We start from the raw sequence: 27,015 nt of genomic DNA on the forward strand, positions 1-27,015 counted from the left end.
TGAAAGCAGTCCATTCAGCCCATCAAGCCCATTATGGCTATCTGAAAAGCATGCCACCCAGACCCCCCCCCCCCCCCCCCCCCCCACCCATCCCATTAACCCTGCATTTTACATGACTAATGCACCTAGCCTACACATCCCTGAACACTATGGGCAATTTAGCATGGCCAATCCACCCTAACTTGCACATTTATGGACTACAGAAGGAAACCAGAGCACACGGAGGAAACCTCACAGACACACAAGGAGAACTTGCAAACTGCACACAGATAGTTGCCCAAGGATGGAATTGAACCTGAGTCCCCAACACTTTGAAGCAGCAGTGCTCTCCATTAAGTCACCGTGCTGCAATGTAACACAATGTAATGCTAATACAATGTTAACACAAAAACGAGCTGAAAGGAGGAAATTTATGAAATTGCCGAAAAAATATCTAAGCCTGAGGGCCAGGGAGTTTTAGAATTCAACAAGGGAAAAGGACAGAATAGGATGTGAATGTCAACTCGCAAGAAACATAAAAACAGATTATAAAAGCTTCTACAGGTTTATTAAAAAAAAGTTGGTAAAGACAAAAGTGGTCAAGATTAGAGTGGTCGATTTTCCTGCACCTTGGTTGCTGCTTGACCTGCTGTGTTTTTCCAGCACCACTCTAATCTAGACTCTAATCTCCAGCATCTGCAGTTCTCACTTTCACCAAAGATAAAAGTGGGTCCAATTCAGGAGGGCCAGGCAAACATTTAACAGGAAATAGAGAAGCTTTGTAAATATTTTGTGCTTGTCTTCACAGAAGAGACATAGGAGATCTTCCTGAATAACTGAGATCCAAGATTCTAGTGGGAGTGTGAAAGTTGAAGAAATTAGTATGTGAACTCAAGTGCACTGAAAGTTGAAAAATCCCCAGGACCTGATGACCTTCAAAGGGATGGCTGCTGAGACAGTGGCTGCATTATCTTTCAAAACTCTGAATTCTGAAGTCACATGATACCAGGCAAAAGGCCAACAGGTTTATTCAAAATCACAAGCCTTCGGAGAGTAGCCCCTTCCTCAGGTGATGTTACTTGGTGTCATATGACTTGTGACATTGTCCACCCCAGTCCAACACAGGCACCTCCCATCGTAGCTTCTATTAATTCTGCAATAGTTTCTGCAGATTGGACTGTTGCAAATGTGACCCCAGTGCTTAAGAAAGGAGGGAGAAAGAAAATAGGGAACTACAGTACTGTTAGCTTGGCAACTGTAGTAGGGAAAATACAAGAGGTAAAAACAAAGACTGCAGATGCTGGAAACCAGAGTCTAGATTAGAATGGTGCTGGAAAAGCACAGCAGCTCAGGCAGCATCCGAGGAGCAGGAAAATCGACGTTTCGGGCAAAAGCCCTTCATCAGCTCTATTCCTGAACGTCGATTTTCCTGCTCCTCGGATGCTGCCTGAACTGCTGTGCTTTTCCAGCACCACTCTAATCTAGAATCGGGAAAATACAAGAATCTATTACAAAGTTTTCTTTTCACAACAACATTCAGGACTCGATGATTGGACACTTAGGCCACACCAGTAATGAACTAACTGCAAAGATTTAAAGAGACCACAAGCTGTTTACATTTGGTTGCAGCCATTACTGATGTGGAGCTCACAACCTCAGGAGTTTGGGTGGGAGCTCACTGGGATAGTAATGTAACATTAAACTGTGTAACAGAGTGGGAGTGGTGTGTAATATAACAATGCGCTATGTCACAGTGACCATCTCTTGATCCTCAGCAACAGTTATAGATTAACACCTAGCTAACACCGGATTAATCCTTTACCTGAATGTGCTGGCTTTGTGAGATTGTTCAATATGTGGTGCAATTAATAATAAACAGTCAAACAGATTCTAGAGCCCAGGATAATTAGGCAGGGGCTCCTAGTTGGTTCAGTTTTAAGGAATTCACAATTTTTTAATCCTGTTTCACAGACGTTGCTGTCTGGCCCCATATTACCTAGCGACTCCACGCCTCATACTGCATTTAACTGTCACCATAGTAATAATACTCTAGGCACCAAAAATGAAGAGGAGAGACAAAATTAATCAACGGGGTTTGTGGATAGGAGTGGGCTTTGATTCCACCGCACTCGGGATGGCAATGAATGGGTTATTGTTTCTGTCTCTAATTCCACTTCATCTTTTAATGTATCCAATTACAATGAAACTCAACCCACAAATCGTTAAGCCAATCAATAATTGATCCAGGAATCTACATCCTTTCATCTGCTCTCTCTCCTCCCCAACAACTTGCAATGACTTTCCCCCTATTTGACTCCCCCATCAACCCTTTCCTCAATGAGCCCACCTTGAGTGCCCACAGTGCAAGCTACAAAGACCAACCCATTGGAGGCAGCCAGCTGGCCAGGGTTTACGTGGTGATTGTAATCCTTGTCAATCCCAATCCCTGTGTTTATTATCGGTGAACAATTTACTGAGGATTATAGATTGATGCAGCTGCCAGCCACAAGTTAAATCGATGGACTGTAACTTTGAGTAGATGAAATTTAATAAATCTGGTGATAACCATGATTTGTATTTTTAATTATGAGATTAAATATACCCTGTTGCAGTTGTCTTCCAGTGTCTGGCCTGATGGATGTATGTTTAGTATGGCACTGCTATATGAGAACAGTAATAGTTCATTCTTTTTTTTTTGTATAAAGGCCCTGCTGGCAAGACCATATTTATTGCCTGAATCTAATTGCTCTTGAGAAAGTGGTGGTGAGCTACCTTCTTCAACTACTGCGGTCTGAGGGCTATAGTTGGACCCACAATGCTGTTGGGAGGTGCAGAGATAGTTCCAGGATTTTGACCCAGTGACAGTGAAGGAAATGGTGATATATTTCCAAGGCAGGATGGTGAGTGGCTTGAAGGAGAACTTGCTGAGGATGGTATTTATACGTATGTGCTGGCCTTTTCCTTCAGGGCAGAGGTCACTGGTTTGGAAAGTGCATACTAAGGAGACTTCACTAAAATCTGCAGTGTGTCTTGTAGATAGTACACACTGCTATTACTGAGCATCGGTGGTGGAGGGAGTGGATGTTTGTGGATGTGGTGCCAATCAAGTGGGTTGTGTTGTCCTGGATGATGTTGAGTTTCTTGAGTGTTGTTGGAGCTGCACCCATCCAGGCAAGTGGGGGAGTATTCCATTACATTCCTGACTTGTGCCTTGTAGATGGTGGACAGGCTTTGGGGGAGTCAGGAGGTGAGTTACCTGCCGGAGGATTCCTTGCCTCTGATCTGCTGTTGTAGCCACAGAGGTATCTCTTGTCTTTCAGTCTGTGCTTGAATCACTGTCTTTGGTGTTTTGATGTAACAACATTGGACAGCCAAAGGTAAAACCGCAATTTGTAAGAATATTTGTGGCTTGAAAGACGGAATCCACCTCCAGTCTACAGTATGTCACTATTAGAAGTTAAATGTTCCTGAACCCCTCTATCAGATTCTAGTCTTTAACTCATGCCCAATTATCTATTATTCTAGATATTACCATCCCAATCACCCACGAATCCCCTCGATCACATTTCATCCTGTAACTCATTTTGAGTCACTCCTCCTGTTGAGAGAAACAAGTTTACAATGAGTGAATTGGGAGGGGATGTCGGTACTGAAGGGGTTAAGGATAGTTCAGGCTCAAGGACAGTGTATGAGATGATGATAGCAAGATTCGATAGTTTCTGACTCCCTGTGAAAGGACCCTCATAAACCGCTGACTCCCCCTTTACCATATTTATCCAACTCCTCTTTACCGTATTTATCAAACTGCCCCTTTACCGTATTTATCCAATCCTCTTTACCGTATTTATCTAACTCCCCCTTTACCGTATTTATCTATCTCTCCTTTACCGTATTTATCTATCTCTCCTTTACCGTATTTATCTAACTCCCTTTACCGTATTTATCAAACTGCCCCTTTACCGTATTTATCTAACTGCCCCTTTACCGTATTTATCTAACTGCCCCTTTACCGTATTTATCTAACTCCCCCTTTACCGTATTTATCTATCTCTCCTTTACCGTATTTATCTAACTCCCCCTTTACCGTATTTATCTAACTCCCCCTTTACCGTATTTATCAAACTGCCCCTTTACCGTATTTATCTATCTCTCCTTTACCGTATTTATCTAACTCCCCCTTTACCGTATTTATCTAACTCCCCCTTTACCGTATTTATCAAACTGCCCCTTTACCGTATTTATCTAACCCCCCTTTACCGTATTTATCTAACTCCCCCTTTACCGTATTTATCTAACTGCCCCTTTACCGTATTTATCTAACCCCCCTTTACCGTATTTATCTAACTCCCCCTTTACCGTATTTATCTATCTCTCCTTTACCGTATTTATCTATCTCTCCTTTACCGTATTTATCTATCTCTCCTTTACCGTATTTATCTATCTCTCCTTTACCGTATTTATCTAACTCCCCTTTACCGTATTTATCTAACTCCCCTTTACCGTATTTATCTAACTCCTCTTTACCGTATTTATCTAACCCTTCTTTACCGTATTTATCTAACCCCCCTTTACCGTTTTTATCTAACCCCCCCTTTACCGTTTTTATCTAACCCCCCTTTACCGTATTTACCTAACTCCCCCTTTACCGTATTTATCTAACTTCCCTTTTTGAAAGTTCCTGTTGGATCTGCCTTTCTGGGCAGTGCATTCTGATCACAGCAACTTGCTCTCTCGACAGTGCTGGGAAAATGGGTCAAGCATTGCCAAGGGTCTGCAGCAGCCACACAAACAGTCCGTGTCAGTCTGGGGGGAGGGGAGAGACTAGGAGAGCAAGGACGGGAAAGGGTCACTAATTGTGCCCCAGAAATTGGAAAGTGACAGGAGGCTGAGATTGGTCTGTCCAATGAAGGCCCAAGTGCAATGATGAAAAGTCACAGGTGCTTTTAACAAATCAGTCAAATGAAATGTTTTAAGAGAAAACTTGGATGTGGAAAGTGAATGCACTATCACCACGTTTGCAGATGACTCAAAATTGGTTGGGATGGCAAGTGATGCAGGTGACACAGAGTCTGCAGAGGGATATGAACAGGTTAAGTGAGTGGGCAAAAACTTGGCAGAAGGAGGAGAATGTGGGGAAATGTGAGGTTACGCACTTTGGCAGGACGACTAGAGGGATGAATATTATTTATGTGAAGAAAGACTGCAGAAACCTGCACCACACAGGGTCTCGGGGTCCTGGTGCTAAATCACAAAAAGCATCAAGTTCAGCAGGTAATAGGGAATGCAAATGGAATCAAAATCAGAAATTGCTAGGTAAACAAAGTAGTTGAATGTTGAATATGAGATTGGTCAGTGGTTGCCAGGAAGGAGATTATACAATGTTTGTGGTGGAATTGAGATGCTGAACTAGGTGGGTTGCCAATTCTGATTGGATGCTGCATTACCTGACACCCTGTTTCCAACAGCCCTCCCTGTCAAACAGCTCTTTCACCCTCACCCTTTTAGTCTTGCTGTTGATCAATTTGAAAGCTACAATTTGCTATGGCCTAGAATCAAACCCAGGTCAATTGCTTGGAAGGGAGGCCATGATTTGGAGATGCCGGAGTTGGACTGGGGAGTACAAAGTTAAAAATCACACAACACCAGTTATAGTCCAACAGGTTTAATTGGAAGCACTAGCTTTCGGTGTTGGTGTGATTTTTAACTTGGAAGGGAGGTATCCTCTCCACTATTGCGCCATCACAGTACCACCCTCCCCTTTTTATAACTGAGAAACAAACACCAACAATTAGTAACCACACGGTTTCCCTTTAAATTCCATTAATTATTCTTTACAGGGCGTTGTTTGCAAACATTGTCTTGAAGAGGAGCGGCTTAATTCTGGAAACTCTAGGGCGATAGGGAAGAATTGCTGAGCCTGCTCCCTGGCCAAGTCTGTCTCCACGATTTGGGGATTGCACTTTGAAGGAGCAGTCCCCTATCGCCAGCTGGCGTTAAGTGATGTTTCCAGCCAATCCCTGAGCCCCTCCCTGTTGCCCATGGTGATGTTGTAACCCATAGTTTTATGATGGAGCAAGTCAGATCAAAGTGTCACCAGGAGGTCCCAGGCTAACCTTATACAGGCTGTGTCACAGGCCCAGGCTCTGGATAATCAGCGGCAGACAATGATCAGCAGAAAATGATTAGCATTTGAATGAGTTCCAAAAAAAATTAAATCCTCAAGCATCTGCTGAGCTGGGAACAGCTTCTCCCTTTTCCACAAAATAAACAAAAAAAATACAAGATTCAGATGTGGTCATCTCCCCCAGTATCTCCTTGGTCAGTTTTGAGTCCGATAACCATTCCAACACTCTCTGGCCACCCTCCCTGAGGTTTTAAGGTAATCTTAAAACTCTTAATTTGAAGCAATCATCCTTGTTTACCAATTTCACTAGGGTCTCAAACTCAACTCTATAATCTATTCCAACCCCACAACTCAATGAGATCACAATGCTCCTCCAGTTCTGGTCCTTTGAACATTTCTGATATTAGTCACTACATCGCTAGTGATTTCAACTTTCTAATGCTCTGGAATTCTCTCTTTAAACCTCTCCAAATCCCTCCCCTCTTTAAGACTTTCCTTAAAAACAACTTTTACAATACTTGCAAATCCTAATAGCTCCTTTTTAAGTGGTTCAAGTCAATTTATTGTTTTATTTTGGTAATGATGTTGTGAAGGCCTTTGGGGTATTTCACCACATTTTAGGTTCTATATCAATGCAAGTTCATTGTTGTAGGGTCGATTTGAGCTGTAAGAGGCTGGAGGGTCTGAGGTTGATTTGGATCTTGCTTGAGTACTGGCTGTTCATTCAATCCTTCTTCCATTCTGGAGGCCATTCAGGAGAATGGGATCCTAGCCCAGACACATCAGTCATTGGGGATGGGTACATTTGGCCAGTACAGGGGCTGAATCTACTGCCCAAGCTCAACCAGTTGGGCCAGAGCCTGCACAGGGGGAACCTGGGAAATGGGTTGCAGCTGCCCACAGTACAGTTTCAACAACAATAAAGATCATCCCTGGAATGTCTCAAAGTGCTTTACATCCAATGAAGAATTTTTGAAGTGCACTCAATGTTGTACTGTAGGAAGCATAGCAGTGAATACATGCACACAGCAAAGTCCCACTAATGTGACATTGGCTGAGGGGTAAATGTTACCCAGAACTTGTCAGAAGGGGCAAGTCCACCCTTCTCCATTGAAAATGATTCCCAGGATCTTTATATCCATCTGAGCTAACAGACAAGATCCGAGTTTAATCTTTCTCATGAGGGACAGCACCTCTGACAGTGCAGCATTCCTTCAGCACTGTACTGGGGCATCAGCCCGGATGCTGTGTTCTTTTCTTCCAAGGGGGAGAATGCTCCAAACTGGGGCACGGCTAGTGGTAAAAGGAACTGCTATCTTTAATGTGGGGAAAACATCCCGAAGAGTTTTGCATGATGACTAATGGAGAGAGCGAGATGGAGCTGGGTGTTGGAGTCACAGAGTTTAACAGATTTCCACTGTTTGATTATTTGCATCATTATCATGGTGAGAGTAACAAGGTGATGGGGCTCAACATGATTTATGTCATCTCCTTGTGCTCTTGTAAGCTAATGACTGTCGGCAGTTCTCCCTATTCAGTGAGAGACCAGTGGTGTGTGAGAATATAGCCCAGCATGAACACAACATCCTTAAGTCGCCTCACTGTCCCACAAGCACAAATTGTCTCAGTGCAGCCCAGAATCAGAGAGGATATTGTTGTACAGATTTCTCTGTTGTTTCTTAGGTTCTAGATCCCAGGACTTAGCTCTCATCAGCCTCCAATGTAAAGCCCTGCAAGTCAATTTACACCAGCTCAATCTTCACTCCTCTGCAGTTATTAACTGAGATTACTCGTAAAAATATGGAGCTGGGAGACGGTATGGATCCCAGACTGTGGCACCCCTTCAGACCCAAGTACAGCTGCCTCCAGCCTCCCTCCTGTCACACTGGTAGCATTTCCTCCCTAAATCTTACAAACACTCTCTGCTGCCCTCTCGCTGTGACCTCACAGAAAGGGAATGAAAACTGAATCTGTGGGAAATAAAAGGGATCAGCTCTCTTTCATAGGCCAGACGGTGTTTGAGAGAATTCACAGGGTGATTTAACAAACCCCTCTGACTGTATGTCGAATAAACCAACTGTACCTGAAAGGGCCAACAGGCTCTCTCAATGAGCCCAGCTTTTCAAGTTAAACAAACAGAGACTCAGTCTGAGATGGCCCAGAAGAAACTTGTTGCGAATAGAGGAGCTGTCAATCCCCTGAATTAGGCATTCAATTATGTTGATCAGGCATCAAAGGGACACAGCAGAGTGTTTGGCAAAATAATCCCTGCTCCTGGTGTGTAGGGTGCAGCTGCTGTTTCACTGTCATCAACATGTCAGAGGAGTCAGTTAGTGGCTGTCTGAGAGGTTAACTCTTTGCTAACCAGCAATGATGTCAGGATGAACAAGGAAACCGACATCCTCCTCCAAGAACAAAGGGGAGGTGACAAGGGAACAGAATGTGCTCTGGGGGTGGGGGGTCTGATATCACAAAGGGTCTGCACAGGGATAAAGAAGGTTAAGTGAATGGGCAAAAACTTGGCAAATGAAATTTAACGTGGGGAAATATGAGGTTATGCACTTTGACAAGAAGAATAGAGGAACTGAATATTAGTTACTGTAAATGGGGGAAGACATCAAAAAACTGCAGCACAGAGAGATTTGGGGGCCCATTAGTATTAATCACAAAATGTCAGCATCCAAGTTCAAAGGGTAACAGGGAAGGCAAATAGAATGTTGGCCTTTTCTTCAAAGGGAATGGAGTATAAAAATAGGGAGGTTTTTTTCTGAAACTATACAAAGGAGTAGTCTGACTACAGCTGGAATACAGCGTTGATCCCTTTAGGTAAGGAAAGATATCCTGATATTAGAGGCAGTCCTGATGACTAGGTTGATCCCAGGATGGAGAAATGTTCTTATGGGGAGAGGTTGAGAGGTTTGTATACACTGGTGTTTAGAATGAGAGACAACCTTTTTGAAATATACAAGATTTTTAGAGAGGGTTTGATAGGGTAAGTTTGGAGAGATTGGTTCCCCTTGTGAGATTATCCAGGAGCAGGTGGCATCATCTCAGAGTAAAGGGTTGCCATTAAGGTCAGAGATGAGGAAGGCTTTCTTCTGTCAGAGAATAGTAATCTGTGGAATTCCTTACATTGTGCACTGTTCAGAGGCTAAGATAGACAGGTTTCTAATCATTAAGGAAATGAAGGATTATTGGGATAAGGCAGGAAAGTGGAGTTGAGAATGATCAGGTCAATCATGATCTTGTTGAATGTCAGTGCAGACTCAGTGGACCAAGGGCCTACTCCTTCTCCATTGTTTTATATCGTCTTATAGTGAGTTTGCCTGTGAATCGTGTGTGTGTGTGTGTGTGTGTGTAGGAGAAAGTGAGGTCCACTACCAAAAATATATTTCCCTCCCCACTCCATCTGCATTCCACAGAGACAATGCCCTTCGCGACTCCCTCATTAGGTCCACACCCCCTACCAAACCACCCTTCATACCCTGCACCTTCCCTTGCTGCTGCAAAAGGTGCAAAACCTCCCCCTCCCCTCTGTCCAAGGCCCTAAAGGATGTTCCTGAACAGCCTCCGACCTCATCTACTGCATCCATTACTCTCAATGTGTTGTCTACATTGGGGAGGCAGGACATCAACTTGCAGAACGTTTTAGAGAACATCTCTGGGACTCACGCACTAAACAAGCCCGCCTCTCTCGGGCCGAACACTTTAACTCCGCCTCCCACTCCGCCAAGGATATGCAAGTCCTGGGCCTCCTCCATCACCAAATCTAAGCCACCGGAGGCCTGGAGAAAGAACACGTCATCTTCCGCCTTGGGACCCTCCAACTACACGGAATCAACATCGACTTCACCAGTTTCCTCATTTCCACTCCCCCACACCTGATCCCAGATCCAATCCTCCAGCTCAGCACTGCCCTCTTGAACCTCTTCATCTTCCTTCCCACCCATCTGCTCCACCCTCCCCACCAATGTATCACCATCATCCCCCACCCACCTGCATCCACCTACTGCCTTCCCAGCTACTTTCCCCCAAGCCCCAGTCCCACCTCCCAATTTATCTCACAGTCCTCTTGCCCTTCTACATTCGTGATAAAGAGCTTCTGCCCGAAATGTCAACTCTCCTGCTCCTCAGATGCTGCCTGAGCAGCTGTGCTTTTCCAGCACCACACTATTTGACTCTGTATGACAGTGTGTGTCTGTGAACCTATGCTGCATTTCTGTGTGTATTTGTGTCTGTGTGTGTATAGGTGTGTGTGTGTCTGAGTTTGTGTGTGTGTGTGTTTGTGTGTGTGTGTGTTTGTGTCTGTGTGTGTTTGTGTCTGTGTGTGTAAGTGTTTGTGGTTGTGTGTCTACATTTGTGTCTCTGTGTGTTTGTGTGTGTGTTTGTTTGTGTGTGTATGTGTGTGTGTGTTTGTTTGTGTGTGCATGTGGGTGTGTGTGTCTGTATGTGTGTGTGTGTTTGTGTGTGTATGTGTGTAAGTGTGTGTGTGTGTCTGTATGTGTGTGTAAGTGTGTGTGTGTGTCTGTGTGTGTTTGTGTGTGTGTGTGTCTGTATGTGTGTGTGTTTGTGTGTGTGTGTATGTGTATGTGTCTGTATGTGTGTAAGTGTGTGTATGTCTGTATGTGTGTAAGTGTGTGTTTGTGTGAGTGTATGTGTGTAAGTGTGTGTTTGTGTGAGTGTGTATGTGTGTGTGTGTATGTATGTGTGTAAGTGTGTGGTTGTGTGCTTGTGAACCAACAGTGTGATCTCAGGAAGGACTGTGATGAAGAGTTATCTTGAAGGGGTTGAATGGTATGTTCCCCTGGTTTGGCAATGCTGAGAGCTGCAAGCGCAGTCTGCACTGCTGTTTGTTGGGGGAGTGAGTGAGTGGCCAGTGTTTTGGAGACTGTTTCTCCCTCCCAGGCTCCCTCCTGAGTTGGAGCTCTGGCAAAGTGGCATTCAAATGTGGAAATATGAAACAGCACTTGATAAGTTCTAGTGCCAGACTGTTGGCCAGCAGGAGTTGCACTGAAATTGTTTAAAACACCACATTCAGGCTTGGCCTAGAGACAGCAGGAATTGCAGATTAATCTCCAGGTCACAGATATATAGAACAATTGTGAGATAAATCATAGTGGCATCAATAAATAATGCATTTTTCCGAATAAATTAGAATTCCTACAGTCAGCCCTTCGACCCAGCAAGTCCACACCAACCCTCCAAAGAGTAACGACCTAGACCCATTCCCCTACATTTCTTGCTGACTAATTCACCTAACCTACACATCTTTGGACTGCGGGAGGAAATCGGGGCAAACCCATGCAAACATGGAGAGAATGTACAAACTCCACAGAAGCTGGAAGCAAATCCGGGCTCCTGGCAATGTGAGGTAATAGTGCTAACCACCAAGCTACTGTGCCACCACAAGTTCTTTGAATACTTTTGATTATTGCTTGTAAAAATTATCGGACTGAAGGGGACAACAAGGCAGTCTTACTGAGAGTGCAGAACCATTCAGCACCTTCCCCTGTCTCTCAGAGCAGGTGGATGGGTGCTTAGGATGGACTGTTGTGACTGCGCTCACCCCTGATGGCCAATGACCAAGAAGAGGCAAAAGGACTTGCATTTATATAGCACTTTTCGCAATCTTCTCAAAGCTTTTCCAGATAGGTACAGTCACTAGCTCTGTCTACATTTGGCACCCAATCCTACGCCTGCAATGCGATGACTTACTTTCAAGGATGTTGCCTGAGGAATAAATACTGTTGGGGTCTTCCTAGAGAGGACAGGAGCCTCCTCCTGTCCAAATCGACATCCACCTGAGAGGGCAGACCGAGATTAATATGTCAGAGTGAATGGATGTGGTGCTGGAAAAGCGCAGCAGGTCAGGCAGCACCTGAGGAGCAGGAGAATCGATGTTTCCAGCCTTGCATCTATTGCCTCTGACTTCCAGCATCAGTCTGGCTTACCTGTCCCCAGGGATTACTCCAACATCCCGATTGGCTGTGTTATCTGCTGGCCTCCGCAGAGTTTCTGACCCACTGAACCACAGCTGGGCCACCCTGACCACTGAGTGGGGTCACTGAAATCACAGCTACAAACCGGGGAAAGGTAGAATGTTAAAAAAACACATAAAACAGGAGACAAATAATAGCAAAGTGAGGGCCGGGGCTGGGGGGAGGTGATCGAGAGAAAATCACTGCAGTTGGAATGTAGGAATAGGCCATTTGGCCCCTCTAATCTGCTCCACCATTAATGGGGGCTGATCCACCCTAACCCCATTTTCCCGCCTTTTCCCCATATTCCTACCATCCACAAATCTACTGATCTTTGTCCTAAACACTGAGACTGTTCCCTCTGGCCCAAAGATTCATCACTGTGTGCAGAGATTCCTCCTGTCTCAGTCTCAATGGCCTGCCTGTTATTCTTAAACAACATTGTAATCAACCTGTTCAGGAATGTTTTACACAGCTCCAGGAATAGATGGGATTTTAACAGACACCTCCTGGTTCAGAGGTAGGGTAATACCTACTAAGCCACAAGAGCCCCTTGCTTTTATTCTAAGCGTGTGCTCCCTGGCTCTGGGCCCCCCTTCCCCAGGAGGAAGCTCCCCGCTTGATTCTGTCCCATTGCGATATGAAAGATTTCTGCACAGTGTGTTTGAATGGCTAGCTCTGCCAGGTTGGAGGAGTAATTGATTCTGGGAAAGGCTGGCAGTGTGGAAATGGAGCAGCATCCCATAGTCAGCCAGACCTGGGACCTGACTTGCCAAATACCACATTGCTGAATCAGGCGAATGAATGGAATTATCCAGCCAGCAGAAAACACAGGAGCTGTGACTCCCACAGGAAGCAAGCCCCTGTTCACTTTTTGCATCCACCCCACCCCCATCCACCTTATTCACAATAAACTGAGGTCAGCACTTCCTTCAATATTCATCTCGACTCCCTGCCTCAGCCACAAGGGGACACCGATAGCTAATCCCTCCGGAGGCATCTTTCACAAACAAGGACAGATTTCATTAAACTTGGAGCAAAGACCAGAGAGAGAGAGTGCCTGCAGCCTCAGAGTGCGGAAGGTTCAAGGAGTAGCATTAACAGTGTCTCTCCTACTCTGTTATAGCTCTGGGATCATTAGAGACGGTGACGTTTTAATGGGATAGTGACCAACCTCATTTTTATTCCCAGCTGAAGATGTTCTCTCTCTCTCTCTCTTTCAGCAGCCTAATTGCTGAATCCCTCTTTCTTCCCACATGATGAAGCCCCCACCTCACTGGGGTCTCATGTTGGAGGGAGCAAACGGATAGACCAATGAAGTTGAGTTAAGGGAAAACGTCAACCTCCTATCGAATAGCAGAAGAGGCATGAGGGGTTACCTGGGTCCGCCTTTGCTCTCCCAACCAGGTTGTACTCTCTGCCTGTCTTCACCTACCCCACCCCTCCCCCATCTGCAGCTCCCCCTTACACCCACTCCCAGTCCTGTAGAAGGTTACACCCGAAACGCTGAGTTCTCCATCTCCTGATGCTGTCTGGCTTGCTGTGTTATTCCAGCTTCCTGCCAGTCTACCCTGGATTCCAGCATTTGCAGATTTTTTTGTCTCTAATCCCCTTTATCAGACTCTAGCATTCAATATAATCATGATGGAACTGATCCTAATCTCAAACCCATAATCCTACCTCGCACTGATACTGACAATCCTCAATACCAGCCATTCCCACAGGAATTCCCACAGGTCACTATTCCTGACCCTTACTATTCCCGATACCCGTCACCCCACAGACCATTCCAGACCATGAGCTTTCTCTGTATTTATGTTGAAGTCAAAATTCCTCTTGGTCCTAAAATAAAACAAAGAACTGAGGATGATGGAGATCTGAAACAAACAATAACAGAAAGTGCTGAACCTTCTTCTGAACATTGACTGTTTCCCTCCCCGCAGCTACAGCCAGACATGCTGGGCCCTCGCAGCCATTTCTGTTTCCATCTTGGTCCCAGCTGCTGTGTTGTTCCTCCGGGTCTGAGGGTGGTCAGTGGGTTTCATTGGTTTTCTGCGTGCCTTGGTGGGAGCTCTGTTGTGCTTTTTGTGTTACACTCTTGTCTTTCTCATCTTTCTGACAGTTCGACCCTACAAACACAGGCTACATTAGTACTGAAAAGTTCCGGAACCTTCTGCAGGCCCACGGCTCAGAGCTCGAGCCGCATAAACTGGAGGTGCTTCTGGCTTTGGCAGACAACAATTCTGAGGGAAAGATCTGCTACCAGGACTTTGTAAACCTGGTGAGTGAACAGTGGGAGCAAATATGCTGATGTAAAGTGGAGAGTGCTCAGCCAGCGTTCCTGGAAATGAAAACCGCCACCTTCACTTAATCGTCCCACATGTTGTCCATGACCACATTCCCCTCTTCTCCTCCATATTCCCTCAAGCTGGAGTAGCACAGTTTAATCTTTTTTCAGGTGAGGTTCTCAGAGACGTTCCCAGAATAAATATTGCCAGAATGTTGGTGAAGTCTTGACCAAGTTTTCCAGAGGGTCTCCTGATGTGTTTCAGGATCCTGTTCCCTCAATCCAGCAGCAGTGACTCAGAATGGTGAGGATCCCAGTCAGTAACATCAACACTGTTTATTCCCAAACCCCTGGGCACCATTAGCAGAGGGAGCTAACAGTCACAATGCCTGACAGTTTCTGGCAGACATTACTAGTGAAAATCAGCTGGTTAACAATCTTCTGGGCACCATTCCTGGCACTAACCTGAACTCCTTTACCAAGATGCTGCCTGACACTAAACCTGATTAAATCAGTGTGTTGACTGAAGATGTAGTCACCTCATAGGACTGGAACTCATATTGCAGTGGTCAGGGAGATTAAAAAGATTAGAACTTTCTTCTTTGAAAAAGAGGAAAACTAAAAGAGAGATGGAAGAGATCTTTAATGTGATAAATGGATTGGATTGGCTATACAGAATGGGGTTCCAATTTTTAGAAAATCCAGAATTTGGGGTCATTGATTCAGGATGGTTACTAATAGCAGGGGAATAAGCAGAAATGTTTTAATTTGAGAGATTGTTTTACAATGTGGAGTGCATTACCATAGGAATTGGTTGAAGTGAACAGTATGCGTGCTTTATAATAGAAACTGGTCAGGTAAGGGAAAAGGGTTAGTCACAGGTTGAAAGATGGAGACAAGGAAACTGGTTCAGGAAGTAACTCAAACTGAGTATAAATTATGCATAAAAAGTCAAGAAATCTAATGGAATGCCAGCCTTTATATCCAGAGGACTGAAGTATAGGGATGCAGAGGTTATGCTGCAGTTATACGCAACCATGATTAGACCCCGTAGGGAGTACAGTGGGCAGATCTGGGCACCACACCTTAGGAAGGGTAGATTTGCCTTGGAGGGAGTGCAACATAGGTTTACAAGAATGATACCTGGACTTCAGGGGTTAGAACAAGAACAAAGAACAACCCAGCACAGGAACCGGCCCTTCAGCCCGCCAAGCCTGTGCTGACACATTTTACCTTAGATTCTGAGGAGCGATTGTGCAAATTAGGCCTGTTTTCTCTAGAATTTACAAGGTGAAGGGGTGATCTGATTGAAGTCTCCAAGATAGTAACAGGAGAAGACAGGGTCAATAAAAATAAACAATTTCCACTGGTTAGGGATTCTAGAACTAAGGGGCATAGTCTGAGAATTAGGGCCAGACCATTCAGGAGAGATGTTCGGAAGCACTTCCACACACACACACAGGGTGAGAGAGGTTTGGAACTCTCTTCCACAGTGGGTGCAGGATCAGTTGTTAATTTTAAATCTGAGATGGATAATTTTTGATAAGCAAAGGTATTAAGGGAAATGGGCCAATGGCAGGTAGATAGAGTTAAGCCATAGATCAGGCATTATCACATTGACGGGCAGAACAAGCTTGAGGGGTTGAATGGCCTACTCTTGTTCCTATGTTCCTGTGAACTCCAGAACAGAATAGTTGGACTGAATGCCCTATTTCTGTGTTGTACATTCGATGCAATATTGTGTAACCCTCTGAACTCCTTGATTAGATTCCAGTCTACCTCACTCCTGGTATCTATTATTCTGTCTCTCAACTCCTAAAACTCCCAGTTCAATTCTAGTCTGTATCTCACTGCCCCAGCTTCAGTTTTGTTTTATATAAAGCACTGTACAATTGATGATCAGGAGTTTGTTCGGTGCAGAATATTCCGCAGTTTATAACAGCAGAATATTTTGTTCACAGACAGTCCCCACCAATTGATCAATTCCATGTCACATTTCACGTTAACAGTGTCTGGTTTCTGTCCTGAGGGGAGAGTGATGGTGCAGAGTATGACATCAGGTCAGATGATACTTTCCAGCTGATCTCCGGGAATCTGAACTGGCCACATGAAAACAAAACCTATGAATCTTAGGAGTTTTCCCAATGAGCCAAAACATGGAACAGGAAGAGAGGAATTTATAGGTTAGCATCTAAAACTAGCTGCTGGGTGAGGGCACTGACATGCTCCAAATGGTGAAGATAGGCTGGGGAGGGGGGGGGGGGGGGAAGGAAGGGCCTTATCCCTGAATGTAACCACAGCTTGGAAGAGAGGCTGTCCCATACCATTCCCCCAGGATAAGGAACTGCTTCCAGGGACAATACAGAATGAGCTGCCAGAGGAGATGGTAGAGGCTGGTACAATTACAACATTTAAAATGCATCAGGATGGGTATATGAATAGGAAGGGTTTAGAGGGATATGGGCTAAGTGCTAGCAAATGAGATTAGGTCAGATTGAGATATCTGGTCAGCACAGATGAGTTGGACCGAAGGGTCTATTTCCATGCTGTATATATCTATGACTCTACTTAGCTGAAAGGCCATTTCACCCTATTCTACAGACACTGATTACAGCTGAAGATGCAGTCTGATAACCCAATCCCAGACTATTACTTATTCACTTAGTTCCCCACTGCTGCTTCCTGCCCTCAATTGCTATCACTTTATGAAGAGGCAGCCTGGGCTGATGCAGGACTGAAGCCACTGACAGGTCAGGCTGGAAAGGAAATCAGGTTTCCTTACTGGAAAGGCATGAAGAAATCTCCAGGATTCTTATAACAATCCAATAGCTTCAATGAGAGCAGCCCTTTTAAAATGGATTAAGTTTGCAGATGACACCAAAACTGGAGATTTAGTGTACAAAGTTAAAAATCACACAACACCAGGTTATAGTCCAACAGGTTTAATTGGAAGCACACTAGCGAGATGTAGTGGACAGCGAAGAAGGTTACCTCAGAGTACAACAGAATCTTGATCAGATGGGCCAATGGGCTGAGGAGCGGCAGATGGAGTTTAATTTAGAAAAATGCGAGGTGCTGCATTTTGGAAAGGCAAATCAGGGCAGGACTTATACACTTAATAGTAAGGTCCTGGGAAGTGTTGCTGAACAAAAAGACCTTGGAGTGCAGGTTCATAGCTCCTTGAAAGTGGAGTCTCAGGTAGATAGGATAGTGAAGAGGGCATTTAGTATGCTTTCCTTTATTGGTCAGTGCATTGAGTATAGGAGTTGCGGCTGTACAGGACATTGGTTAGGCCACTGTTGGAATATTGCGTGCAATTCTGGTCTCATTTCCTATCGGAAAGATGTTGTGAAACTTGAAAGAGTTCAGAAAAGATTTACAAGGATGTTGCCAGGATTTGGATGGTGTTAGCTAAAGGAAGAGGATGAATAGCCTGGGGCTGTTTTCTCTGCAGCGTCAAAGCTGAGAAGTGACCCTATAGAGGTTTACAAAATTATGAGGGGCATGGATAGGGTAAATTTTCCCTGGGGTGGGGGAGTCCAGAACTAGAGGGCATAGGTTTAGGGTGAGAGGGGAAGGATTTAAAAGAGAATTAAGGGGCAACTTTTTCACGCAGAGGTTGCTACGTGTATGGAATGAGCTGCCAGAGGAAGTGGTGGAGGCTGGTACAATTACAATATTTAAATGGCATCTGGATGGGTATATGAATAGGAAGGGTTTAGAGGGATATGGGCCAAGTGCTGGCAGGTGGGACGAGATTAGGTTAGGATATCTTGTCAGCATGGACAAGTTGGACCGAAGGGTCTGTTTCTATGCTGTACATCTCTATGACTCTATAATTCTCCAAATTCCAGAAATTCAGTGTTAAAGAAATCAGTCCCTAGTTTTCAGCCAATGTTCCAGGAATAGAAGAGAGTAATTAAAACTGTGAACAACACTCAGCAATCAAACAGCCTGCACCTCTTACAGTTCTCCACAACACCACATTCTCATTTCACAGCTGGGTGATGGAACTAACACTGTGAATCAGATGGGGAAAGGCTCCAGTGAATTTTATGTGAAATGGTCAGATTGATGAGAGCCTTTAATTGACATTTCCCCAGCTGGGAGCGTGTTTTATCATGGGTGAGGATCGGTTATTCAGAAGATTGTCAGGCTGTGGTTCAGTGTTATTTCGCTTGTCTCTGGGTTGGAAGGTCATGGCCACAAGTCCCACTCCAAAGTAGAGAATCCAGGCTGACACTTGTACTGAGGAACAGCTGCACTGTCAGAGTTGCTGCTGTTTGGATGAGGCATTAAAGTGATGTCTGATCTGCTCTTTCAGGTCTAATAAATCCCTTGTCCATTAATTGATATGGGGCGGAGGGGTACTGCACATATCTTGGACAGTATTTGATCACTTAACTGACAGCACAGAATATCTGCTTCTCATCACACTGCTTTTTCTGGGGGATTTGCTCTGTGCTAATTCACTATCACATTTCTGACAGTATAATAGTTACAACACTTCGGAAATTATTATATTAACTGTAAAATACTTTATCCAATGGCATGTATTAGATTCTGAATAGATGGATTGACTGACCAGTGATAGGGGTGAGGGAACGTTGCCTCAGCAATGGGCCAACAGGTAAACACTTCCCATTTTCAGGGTGTGACAACCTTGTTTGGGTCTATCCAATGGCTTAAAAATTAATTTCCCACTCTGCATGTGGGCTTTTTGTTTCAATCAGATGAGCAATAAACGGTCTAACAGCTTCTGTCGTGCTATCCATTTGGGAAATCGCCATCTCCGTGCCAATTCGCTCCTTGAAGAAACTGGCCTCACGATATCCCAGCGATTTATCCGACACATCGCGTATGAGACCCTGCCCAGGGGACTGGACCGCAAGTGGTACTATGACAGCTACACGTGTTGCCCCCCACCCTGGTTTATGATCACTGTTACCCTTCTGGAGGTCAGTAGTCAATGCTTCAAGAAATCAGTGACAGCCTTTTAACCACATATCATTACCACTTTTAAGACCACCAATATTCACCTTCATAGCACTGCATCCAAGACTCCACTCAAACCTGCTGAATCCCTCATCGATGCCTTTGTTATCTCCAGACTCAACTATTCCAATTATCCAGGGCCAACTTCTCATCTTGCACTCTCTGCCAACTTGAACTCATCTAAATCTTTGATGCCCCATATTCATACTCAGACAATGTCCTGTTCATCCATTACCCCTTTGCTCACTGACCTACATGGGCTCCCAGTCCAGCAATGCTTTGGATTTTAAATTATTATCCTTGTCATCAAATCCTTTAGTAGCTTCTCTCCATCCTTTTCTCCAGCGATTTCTGTTTTGGTTCATTAATGCCCTTTAGGGAGGAAATCTGGTGTCCTTACCTGATCTGACCTACACGTGACCCCATACCCACAGCAATGTGGTTGACTCTTGACAGGCCTAGTGAGCTATTCAACTGTATTAAACCAGAAGAAAGTCTAATAAAACGCATGAAACCAGATGGGCTGCCCTACATCTGCCTGGGCACCTGAAAAGACAAAGTCAAACACAGTCCTGTGAACCTGCAAAGTCCTCCTTATTAACATCATGGACAGTGTCCCAGAGGACACCATCATCCCTAGGTATGTCTTGCCCCACAGCAGGGCTGGTACAGTGGTATGTCACGTAATAGTAATGAGAGGGTTGCCTTGGAAGTTCTCAATATTGACCGTGATATCTCATGGCATCAGTTCAAACATGCAAGGAAACCATCTGACATTTGCCTCCTACAGCACACCCCCTGCGCTGATGAAACAGTGCTCCTCCATTTTGGAGCCCACTTGGAGGAAACACTGAGGGTGGCAAGGGCTCAGAATGCATTCGGGGTGGGGACACTTCACTGGGTCTGTGGCAGGTGGTAATGGAATCAACTAGAGGCTAAAACATGCTTGACCTTTTCCTCACCAATTTGCCTGTTACAGATGCATTTGTTCAGTATCTGTTAAAATGACCACCGCACAGTCCTTGTGGAGACAACTTCCCATTTTCACACTGAGGATACCCTGCATTGTGTTGTGTGGCACTACCACTGTGCTAAATGGGACAAGCAGATATAGCAACTCAAGTCTGGGCATTCATGTAGCTCTGTGAGCTGTCACCAGGTGAACTGTATCAATTATAAACTTCATGGTCTGATATATTCCAGACTCTACCATTACCACCAAGCCAGGGGATCAACCCTAATGATTCAATGGAATGTGCAGGGGGTATGTCAGGAGCAGCACCAGACATAGCTAAGAAAGAGGTGTCAACCCAGTGAAAATAGAACACAGGGTGACTTGCGTGCCAAACAGCAACAGCAGCAAGTGGTAGATAGAGCTTAGTGATCCCACAACCAGCAGATCAGAACCAAGCTCTGCAGCCCTGTCACACCCAGTCATGAATGGTGATGGACAATTAAACAACTCACGGAGGTGGAGTTGGGTCCACAAATATCTCCATCCTCAATACCAGGGAGGCTCACCACATCAGTGCAATAGACAAGATGGAAGCCTTTGGAAGCAATTGCAATTTCTGCATCCAGTATTGAGTGCAGTTCCAACAATACTCAAAAAAACTCAATATCAAAGCAGTCGAGAGTGCAGGAAAAGCACAACAAGTCAGACAGCATCTGAGGAGCAGGAGAATCAATGTTTCAGCCATAAGCCCTTCATCAAATTCTCCCGTCGATTCTCCTGCTCCTCGGATGCTGCCTGACCTGCTGAGTTTTCCAGCATCATACTCTCAACTCTGATCTCCAGTATCTGCAGTCCTCACTCTGCAGCCCATTTTGCCCATTTGATTGGTATTCCTGCCACCACCTTCAATATGCACTCCCTCTCCCACCAGTGCACAGTGCAGGCAGTACAATTGGCAAATATCTCACCACGAAGACAGCACCTTCCAAACATGTGACCTCTACCATCTAGAAGGACAAGGGTAGCAGATACATGGGAACTTCATTCCCTGAAAGTTCCCCTTCAAGCTAATTACTGTCCTGATTTGGAAACATATTGCCGTTCCTTCAGTATCTCTGGATCAAAATCCTGCAATTCCCTCCCTAATTGCATAGTGGGAGGTCATGGGCACAAATCCCACCCAGAGACTTGAGCAGAGAATCCAGGCTATGATTTGTAATGAGAGAGTGCCACACTGTCGTAGGTGCTCCTTTTTAGATGAGACACCACATGGAGTGCAGTGGTCAAGAAGGCCACCAACTTCTTGAGGGCAAATCAGGATGGGCACTAAACTTGGCCAAACCAGCAATGCCCCCTGTGGAATTTTTTTTTTAAAGCAAAGTATGAGCAGAGAGTAGTGCAATGTGTCTGATCTGCTCTGTATTCAACAGATTGCCGTTTTCATCTATTACGGGCTGGTCCTGGAGAAATGGGTGCTCCAGATCACACACCCTTCGTATTTGAACAATCCACTGGTCTACCAGCCACAGCTCCGCAGGCAAATCTGGCGCTACCTCAGTTACATCTTCATGCATGTTGGGTGAGTAGCTGGTATAGACTGTCTGCTTTTCTCAACATCTGTGTACCCCTTGTGCTGTGAGTGCAGGGATCAGAATGATTGCACTGGTAGCTACAGCACAAAGGGAGGCCAATCCTCCAGTCCTGGCTCTTTGAAACGGTTATCCAATACATCGCCTTCCCCCTCCTTTTTTCCACATAACTTGAGAAATACTTCCTTTTCAAATATTTATCCATTTCCTTTTTGAATGTTGCTATTGCTTTCAGGCAGTGTATCTTCACCACAACCTTTCTTTTTTGCCAATTATTTCCACTCTGTGTTAATCTAGTTACCAACCACCTCCATCCAGTGAAATCAGTTATTTCCTCAGTTACTTGACCAAAAGCCCTCAATATCGAGTACCTTGATTAAATTTTCCCATAAAGTTCCGTGCTGTATTGAAAACAATTCCAGCTCCACATTACTGAAGTCATTCTTCAGAATCACCATTCCAATACATTCCCTCACAGATTTGTTACATAATATCTTTGTGAAGTGGTTTAGGATGTTTTACAATGCTAACGGTGCTGGATAGATGCAAGCAATGGTGGGGGTTGGGGGGGGTCTCACTTGCATCTGGTGGAATTGGTTCAGTTCCTCATCACCATATGAAGAGGCAAGGCCTCTGATGAAGACAGCAATGAGACTGTGACTGTGCAAGTTCTTTATTCCAGAGTTGAGCATCTGGGCTTCAATGTGGTGTTGCAGCTGCTGGTCGGAGTTCCTCTCGAAATGGTGCATGGCGCTCTCCGCATTAGCTTCATCTACCTCGCTGGTGTACTCGCAGGTAATGGTCTAAGGAAAGCCACATCCCAGGATCACACCAGGGTGTTGAAAGTGTTTGATGACTTGTCCCTAATGTTGTTCCCCATTTCAAAGTGGCTGTCTTTGAGGTCTATCGAGTTTATGTTTAATTTGTGTGCACAGCAGATTCCCACAATTAGCAAAAGATAACATTTTAAAACTCCCTTTGATGGTGAAAAAGATATTACTGAAAAAGATACATTTTGTTGAAGATTGCACTCATCAGAACAATTTGCAAGAATACCAAGGAAAACTACATTTTATACTGTATGAGAATGCTGATAGGTTTGCAATTGGACTCTAGTCATGGTGTTGCTAGGCAGAATGTGTCAGTTAGGTGATGACTGAGAGTTAACTGATAATTTAAATGAGATTTGGATTGGCCAAAGCATTGCTCTGAGATATTTACGACAAAGTGGTTGTCGCCTGGGACTATGGTGGGGGATCAGCTGTGGCAGTGTGGCGCCCAGAGCGAGGATTCCTGGCAGCAGTAGGCTCAGAGCAATGACTCTTGGCCGCAGTGGGCTGTCTATTGCAGTGGTTCAGTGCCTGGAGCGGGGACTCCTCGCTGTAGCGGCGGCAACGCAGGGACTCCTGGCTATGGCAGTGCCCAGAGCAGGCTCTCCTAAATATGATAGGCCCGAAGCAACAACTCTTGGCTACGGTAGACCCAGAGCGGAACTCCTGGCTTCACTAGGCCTGGAGTGAGGACTCTTGGCTGCTGTAGGCCCGGAGCAAGGACTCCTAGCTGCACTATGCCCAGAGTAAGGACTCCTGGCTGCTATATGCCCGGAGTGAGGACTCCTGGCTGCGGTAGGCCCAGAGCAGGGACTCTTGGCTGCACTAGGCCCGGAACAAGGATTCCTGGCTGCACTAGGCCCAGAGTGAGGACTCCTGGCTGCACTAACCCCGGAATGAGGACTCCTGGCTGCTCTCGGCCTGGAGCGAGGACTCCTGGTTGCTGTAGGCCTGGAGCGAGGACTCTTGGCTGCACTAGGCCCGGAGCGAGGACTCCTGGCTGCTCTAAGCCTGGAGCGAGGACTCCTGGCTGCTCTAGGCCCGGAGCAAGGACTCCTGGCTGCTCTAGGCCCGAAGTGAGGACTTCTAGCTGCTCTAGGCCCAGAGTGAGGACTCTTGGCTGCTCTAGGCCCGGAGCGAGGATTCCTGGCTGCTCCAGGCCTGGAGCGAGGACTCCTGGCTGCTCTAGGCCCGGAGCAAGGACTCCTGGCTGCTCTAGGCCTGAAGCGAGGACTTCTAGCTGCTCCATGCCAGGAGTGAGGACTCCTAGCTGCTCTAGGCCCGGAGCGAGTACTCTGGCTGCTCTAGGCCCGGAGCGAGGATTCCTGGCTGCTCTAGGCCCGGATCAAGGACTCCTGGCTGCTCTAGGCCTAGAGCTAGGACTCCTGGCTGCTCTAGGTCCAGAACAGGAATTCTTGGCTACAGTAGGGCCAGGATGAGGACTCATAGCTGTAGCAGCAGCAGTAGCAGAGTCAGGATCTCCTGGGGCATCTCCTCAGTACTGTCGTTGCTGTACCCACAGCGGGGTTTTCCTGAGGCCTGGAACACCTTGCAGAGACCTTGCCGAAGCCTTGAAGCTTGAGACCCAGCTTGAACAGAAAATGAACTCTATTTAAATAATGTCTTTTTTTTTAGAACTTGAAATGCTGCCGGATGTGGTGACTAAACACTTTTCACTGGATCTTCCTAGATAAATGTGACAATAAAATCATTTATTTATTCATCAATTTTGTTGAGTTAAAACAGGTGTAATGCATGTTATTCCTGACAGTGAAGAACAGGACCCAGTGTCCTTCTAGTACACGCAACTGGTATTCTTGCCATAACTGAGTCCATTACAACTGACGGTCTGGACATTCATTCACTTTAACTGGAAAAGTGGGGGGGGAGTTCAATCAATCCAACTAACAAAGGACACAGGAATCAATTTAATCGTTGAAGAGAGTGCTGATCGTTTTTACCCATGGAGAGATAATCTGTTAAACCAAGGCAGAAAGAAGTGGTTGGTCTAACCAGTGGAAGAATGCAACTTGTTCCCAGATAAGAACTAAAAATCTAAACCTCGCAGAGTAAAGGAAGGAATAAGAATCTGATTTCGATGCTGTTGTGAGAGCTCCGTGTTTTTTCTGGAACTTGTGCTGACTGTGACTCAGCCAAAGTGAGTTGTGATTGCAAACAGCTGCTTGGAAGATGTGAGTTAGGAGAAAAAAGGATAAAGAAAAACAATTTAAAATCAAGGACAATGTGCAGGGTTTTGTTTTTGTTGTGGGTTCAATGCTCTGCCTCTGCTTTAAGTCCATGACTCTCTTGAACCAGGGACTGATTCTCTGTCAGAAAAAAAAACAGGGAACCAAGAACCAAGCTGTTGGTTTGATTCAAAACATCATCGAATAAAATGATTTTTTTTCTTTCCCAGTTATTGTGGTATTGAACCATCTTGACTTAAAAGTTGCTAAAATTAATGAGTGAGTTCGTGGCAATTTAACTGATCTCAGTTAACTTGGTGGAAATTTGCAGCAAAGCTGTTAAAGTACAAATTGTGACCAGGGTTTAATTTAGGTTAGTTTACTTTAATCTTAAAACTTCATTCATTAATGAGTCTGAATGTCCTCACAGACCTAGCACTGTATTAGAGGCTAGGGCCAATTATGGTACAGAGGAATGTCACCCACTTTATATTAGTTGAGTGGTTATGAGTCTCAATTTTGACAAAATAAAATCTGAATAGTGGAATATGACTTCCAATAAAAATAGTAAAGATCAAATAAAGGATTAAAGGGGAAAAGAAGGCTTGCAAAGTATTTACAGCACAGAAACAAGCTATCAGTCCAACACATTTAGAATCTCCCTTCGGCCCATCAAGTCCATACTGACTCTCCGAAGAGTAACTCATCAAGACCCATTCCCCCTATCCTATACATCCCTAAACAATTTGGGCAATTTAGCATGGCCAATTCACCTAACTCTGCACATCTTTGGACTGTGGGAGGAAACCCATGCAGACAGAGAGTATGCAAACTCCACACCGACAGTAGCCCAAGGCCAGAATTGAATCCAGGTCCCTGGTGCTAACCACTGAGCCATCGTGCTGCCCACAGTTATGTCAGTGTTGTGCAGTGCTATGTTCACATGCCTTAATCTTACCTCATCAACGTTTACACCTTTCTTCACTGTGCTCATGACCTTAGGGCATTCCAAACGACCAATAGAGTAATTGTTGAACTGTAATCACTGCCTTAATTACAGCTACCAAATTGAGCACAGGAAACTCCTACAAATGGCAGTGGAAAATGACCCAGTAACCTATTGTAGTAATGTTAGCTTCGGGATAAATATTGGCCAGGACGCAAGCTAGAACTCCTCACTTCTTCGAAAGTGACATGGGATTTTATCGAGATGCATCTGAGCGTTAGATGAGACGACAATTTTGTGTCTGTCTTGAGAGCTATCACTCAGGACCCTGCAGCACTCCCTCAACACTGCGCTGGGGTGTCAGCTCAGATATTGCACTTTCAGTTGAACCCACAACCTCTGACTCAAAGATAAGAGAGCTCCTAGTGAATCACAGTTCATACTCCGTACATCAGCTAGTATTTAAGGAGATAGGAACAAGGGGAGAATGTTTCAGTTTGATGGTGTACAGATGAACAGCTTATAAGATTTTAGAAGGGTTTTGATAGATGGGAAGAAACTGTTCCCTGGCAGGACAGTCTGTAACCAGAGAACACAGATTTCAGATAGCTGGTAAAGAGCCAGATGGGAAATTAGACTTTCCTTCAAACACAGGGAGTTGCTACAATCTAAAATGTAGTGCCAAAGAGGACAGTAGGAACAGTAGTAACTTTCAAAAGAAAATTGGAGAAATATTTGAAAGGACAAAACATGAAGGACTTCAAAGGTAAAACAACAGCTTCAACTTTGACAGTATAGTGCTTCTAACACAGTAAAATGTCTCAAGGCATTGAGCCACTTAAGGAGATAATAGGTCAAATATCCAAAAGCTCAATCAAAATGGTGGAGAAGCTCAGCAGGTCTGGCAGCATCTGTGGAGAGAAAACAGAGTTAAAGTTTTGATATCATTAGATTAGATTACTTACAGCATGGAAACAGGCCCTTCGGCCCAACAAGTCCACACTGACCCTCCGAAGAGTAACCCACCCAGACCTATTCCCCTACATTTACCCCTTCACCTCACACTATGGGCAATTTAGCATGGCCAATTCACCCTAACCTGCACATGTTTGGACTGTGGGGGGAAACCAGAGCACCCGGAGGAAA

The 27,015-nt window shown here is 45.0% G+C and overlaps 1 protein-coding gene across 1 annotated transcript in view; it reads left to right on the forward strand.

The window, feature by feature from the left end:
* Positions 1–27,015, forward strand: part of rhbdl3 (rhomboid, veinlet-like 3 (Drosophila)) — a 59,371-nt gene that overhangs the window by 24,258 nt on the left and 8,098 nt on the right. The window contains exons 4-7 of the mRNA XM_088000755.1: positions 14,204–14,362; positions 19,102–19,326; positions 21,749–21,897; positions 22,590–22,702. Coding sequence (XP_087856881.1) covers positions 14,204–14,362; positions 19,102–19,326; positions 21,749–21,897; positions 22,590–22,702 — 646 coding nt within the window. The remainder of the gene's footprint in view (positions 1–14,203; positions 14,363–19,101; positions 19,327–21,748; positions 21,898–22,589; positions 22,703–27,015) is intronic.

The sequence above is a fragment of the Chiloscyllium plagiosum genome, unplaced genomic scaffold, assembly GCF_037043375.1.
Source record: "Chiloscyllium plagiosum isolate Xiang-an unplaced genomic scaffold, Cpla_swu_hap1 HiC_scaffold_25, whole genome shotgun sequence".
In the NCBI taxonomy this organism is placed as follows: domain Eukaryota; kingdom Metazoa; phylum Chordata; class Chondrichthyes; order Orectolobiformes; family Hemiscylliidae; genus Chiloscyllium; species Chiloscyllium plagiosum.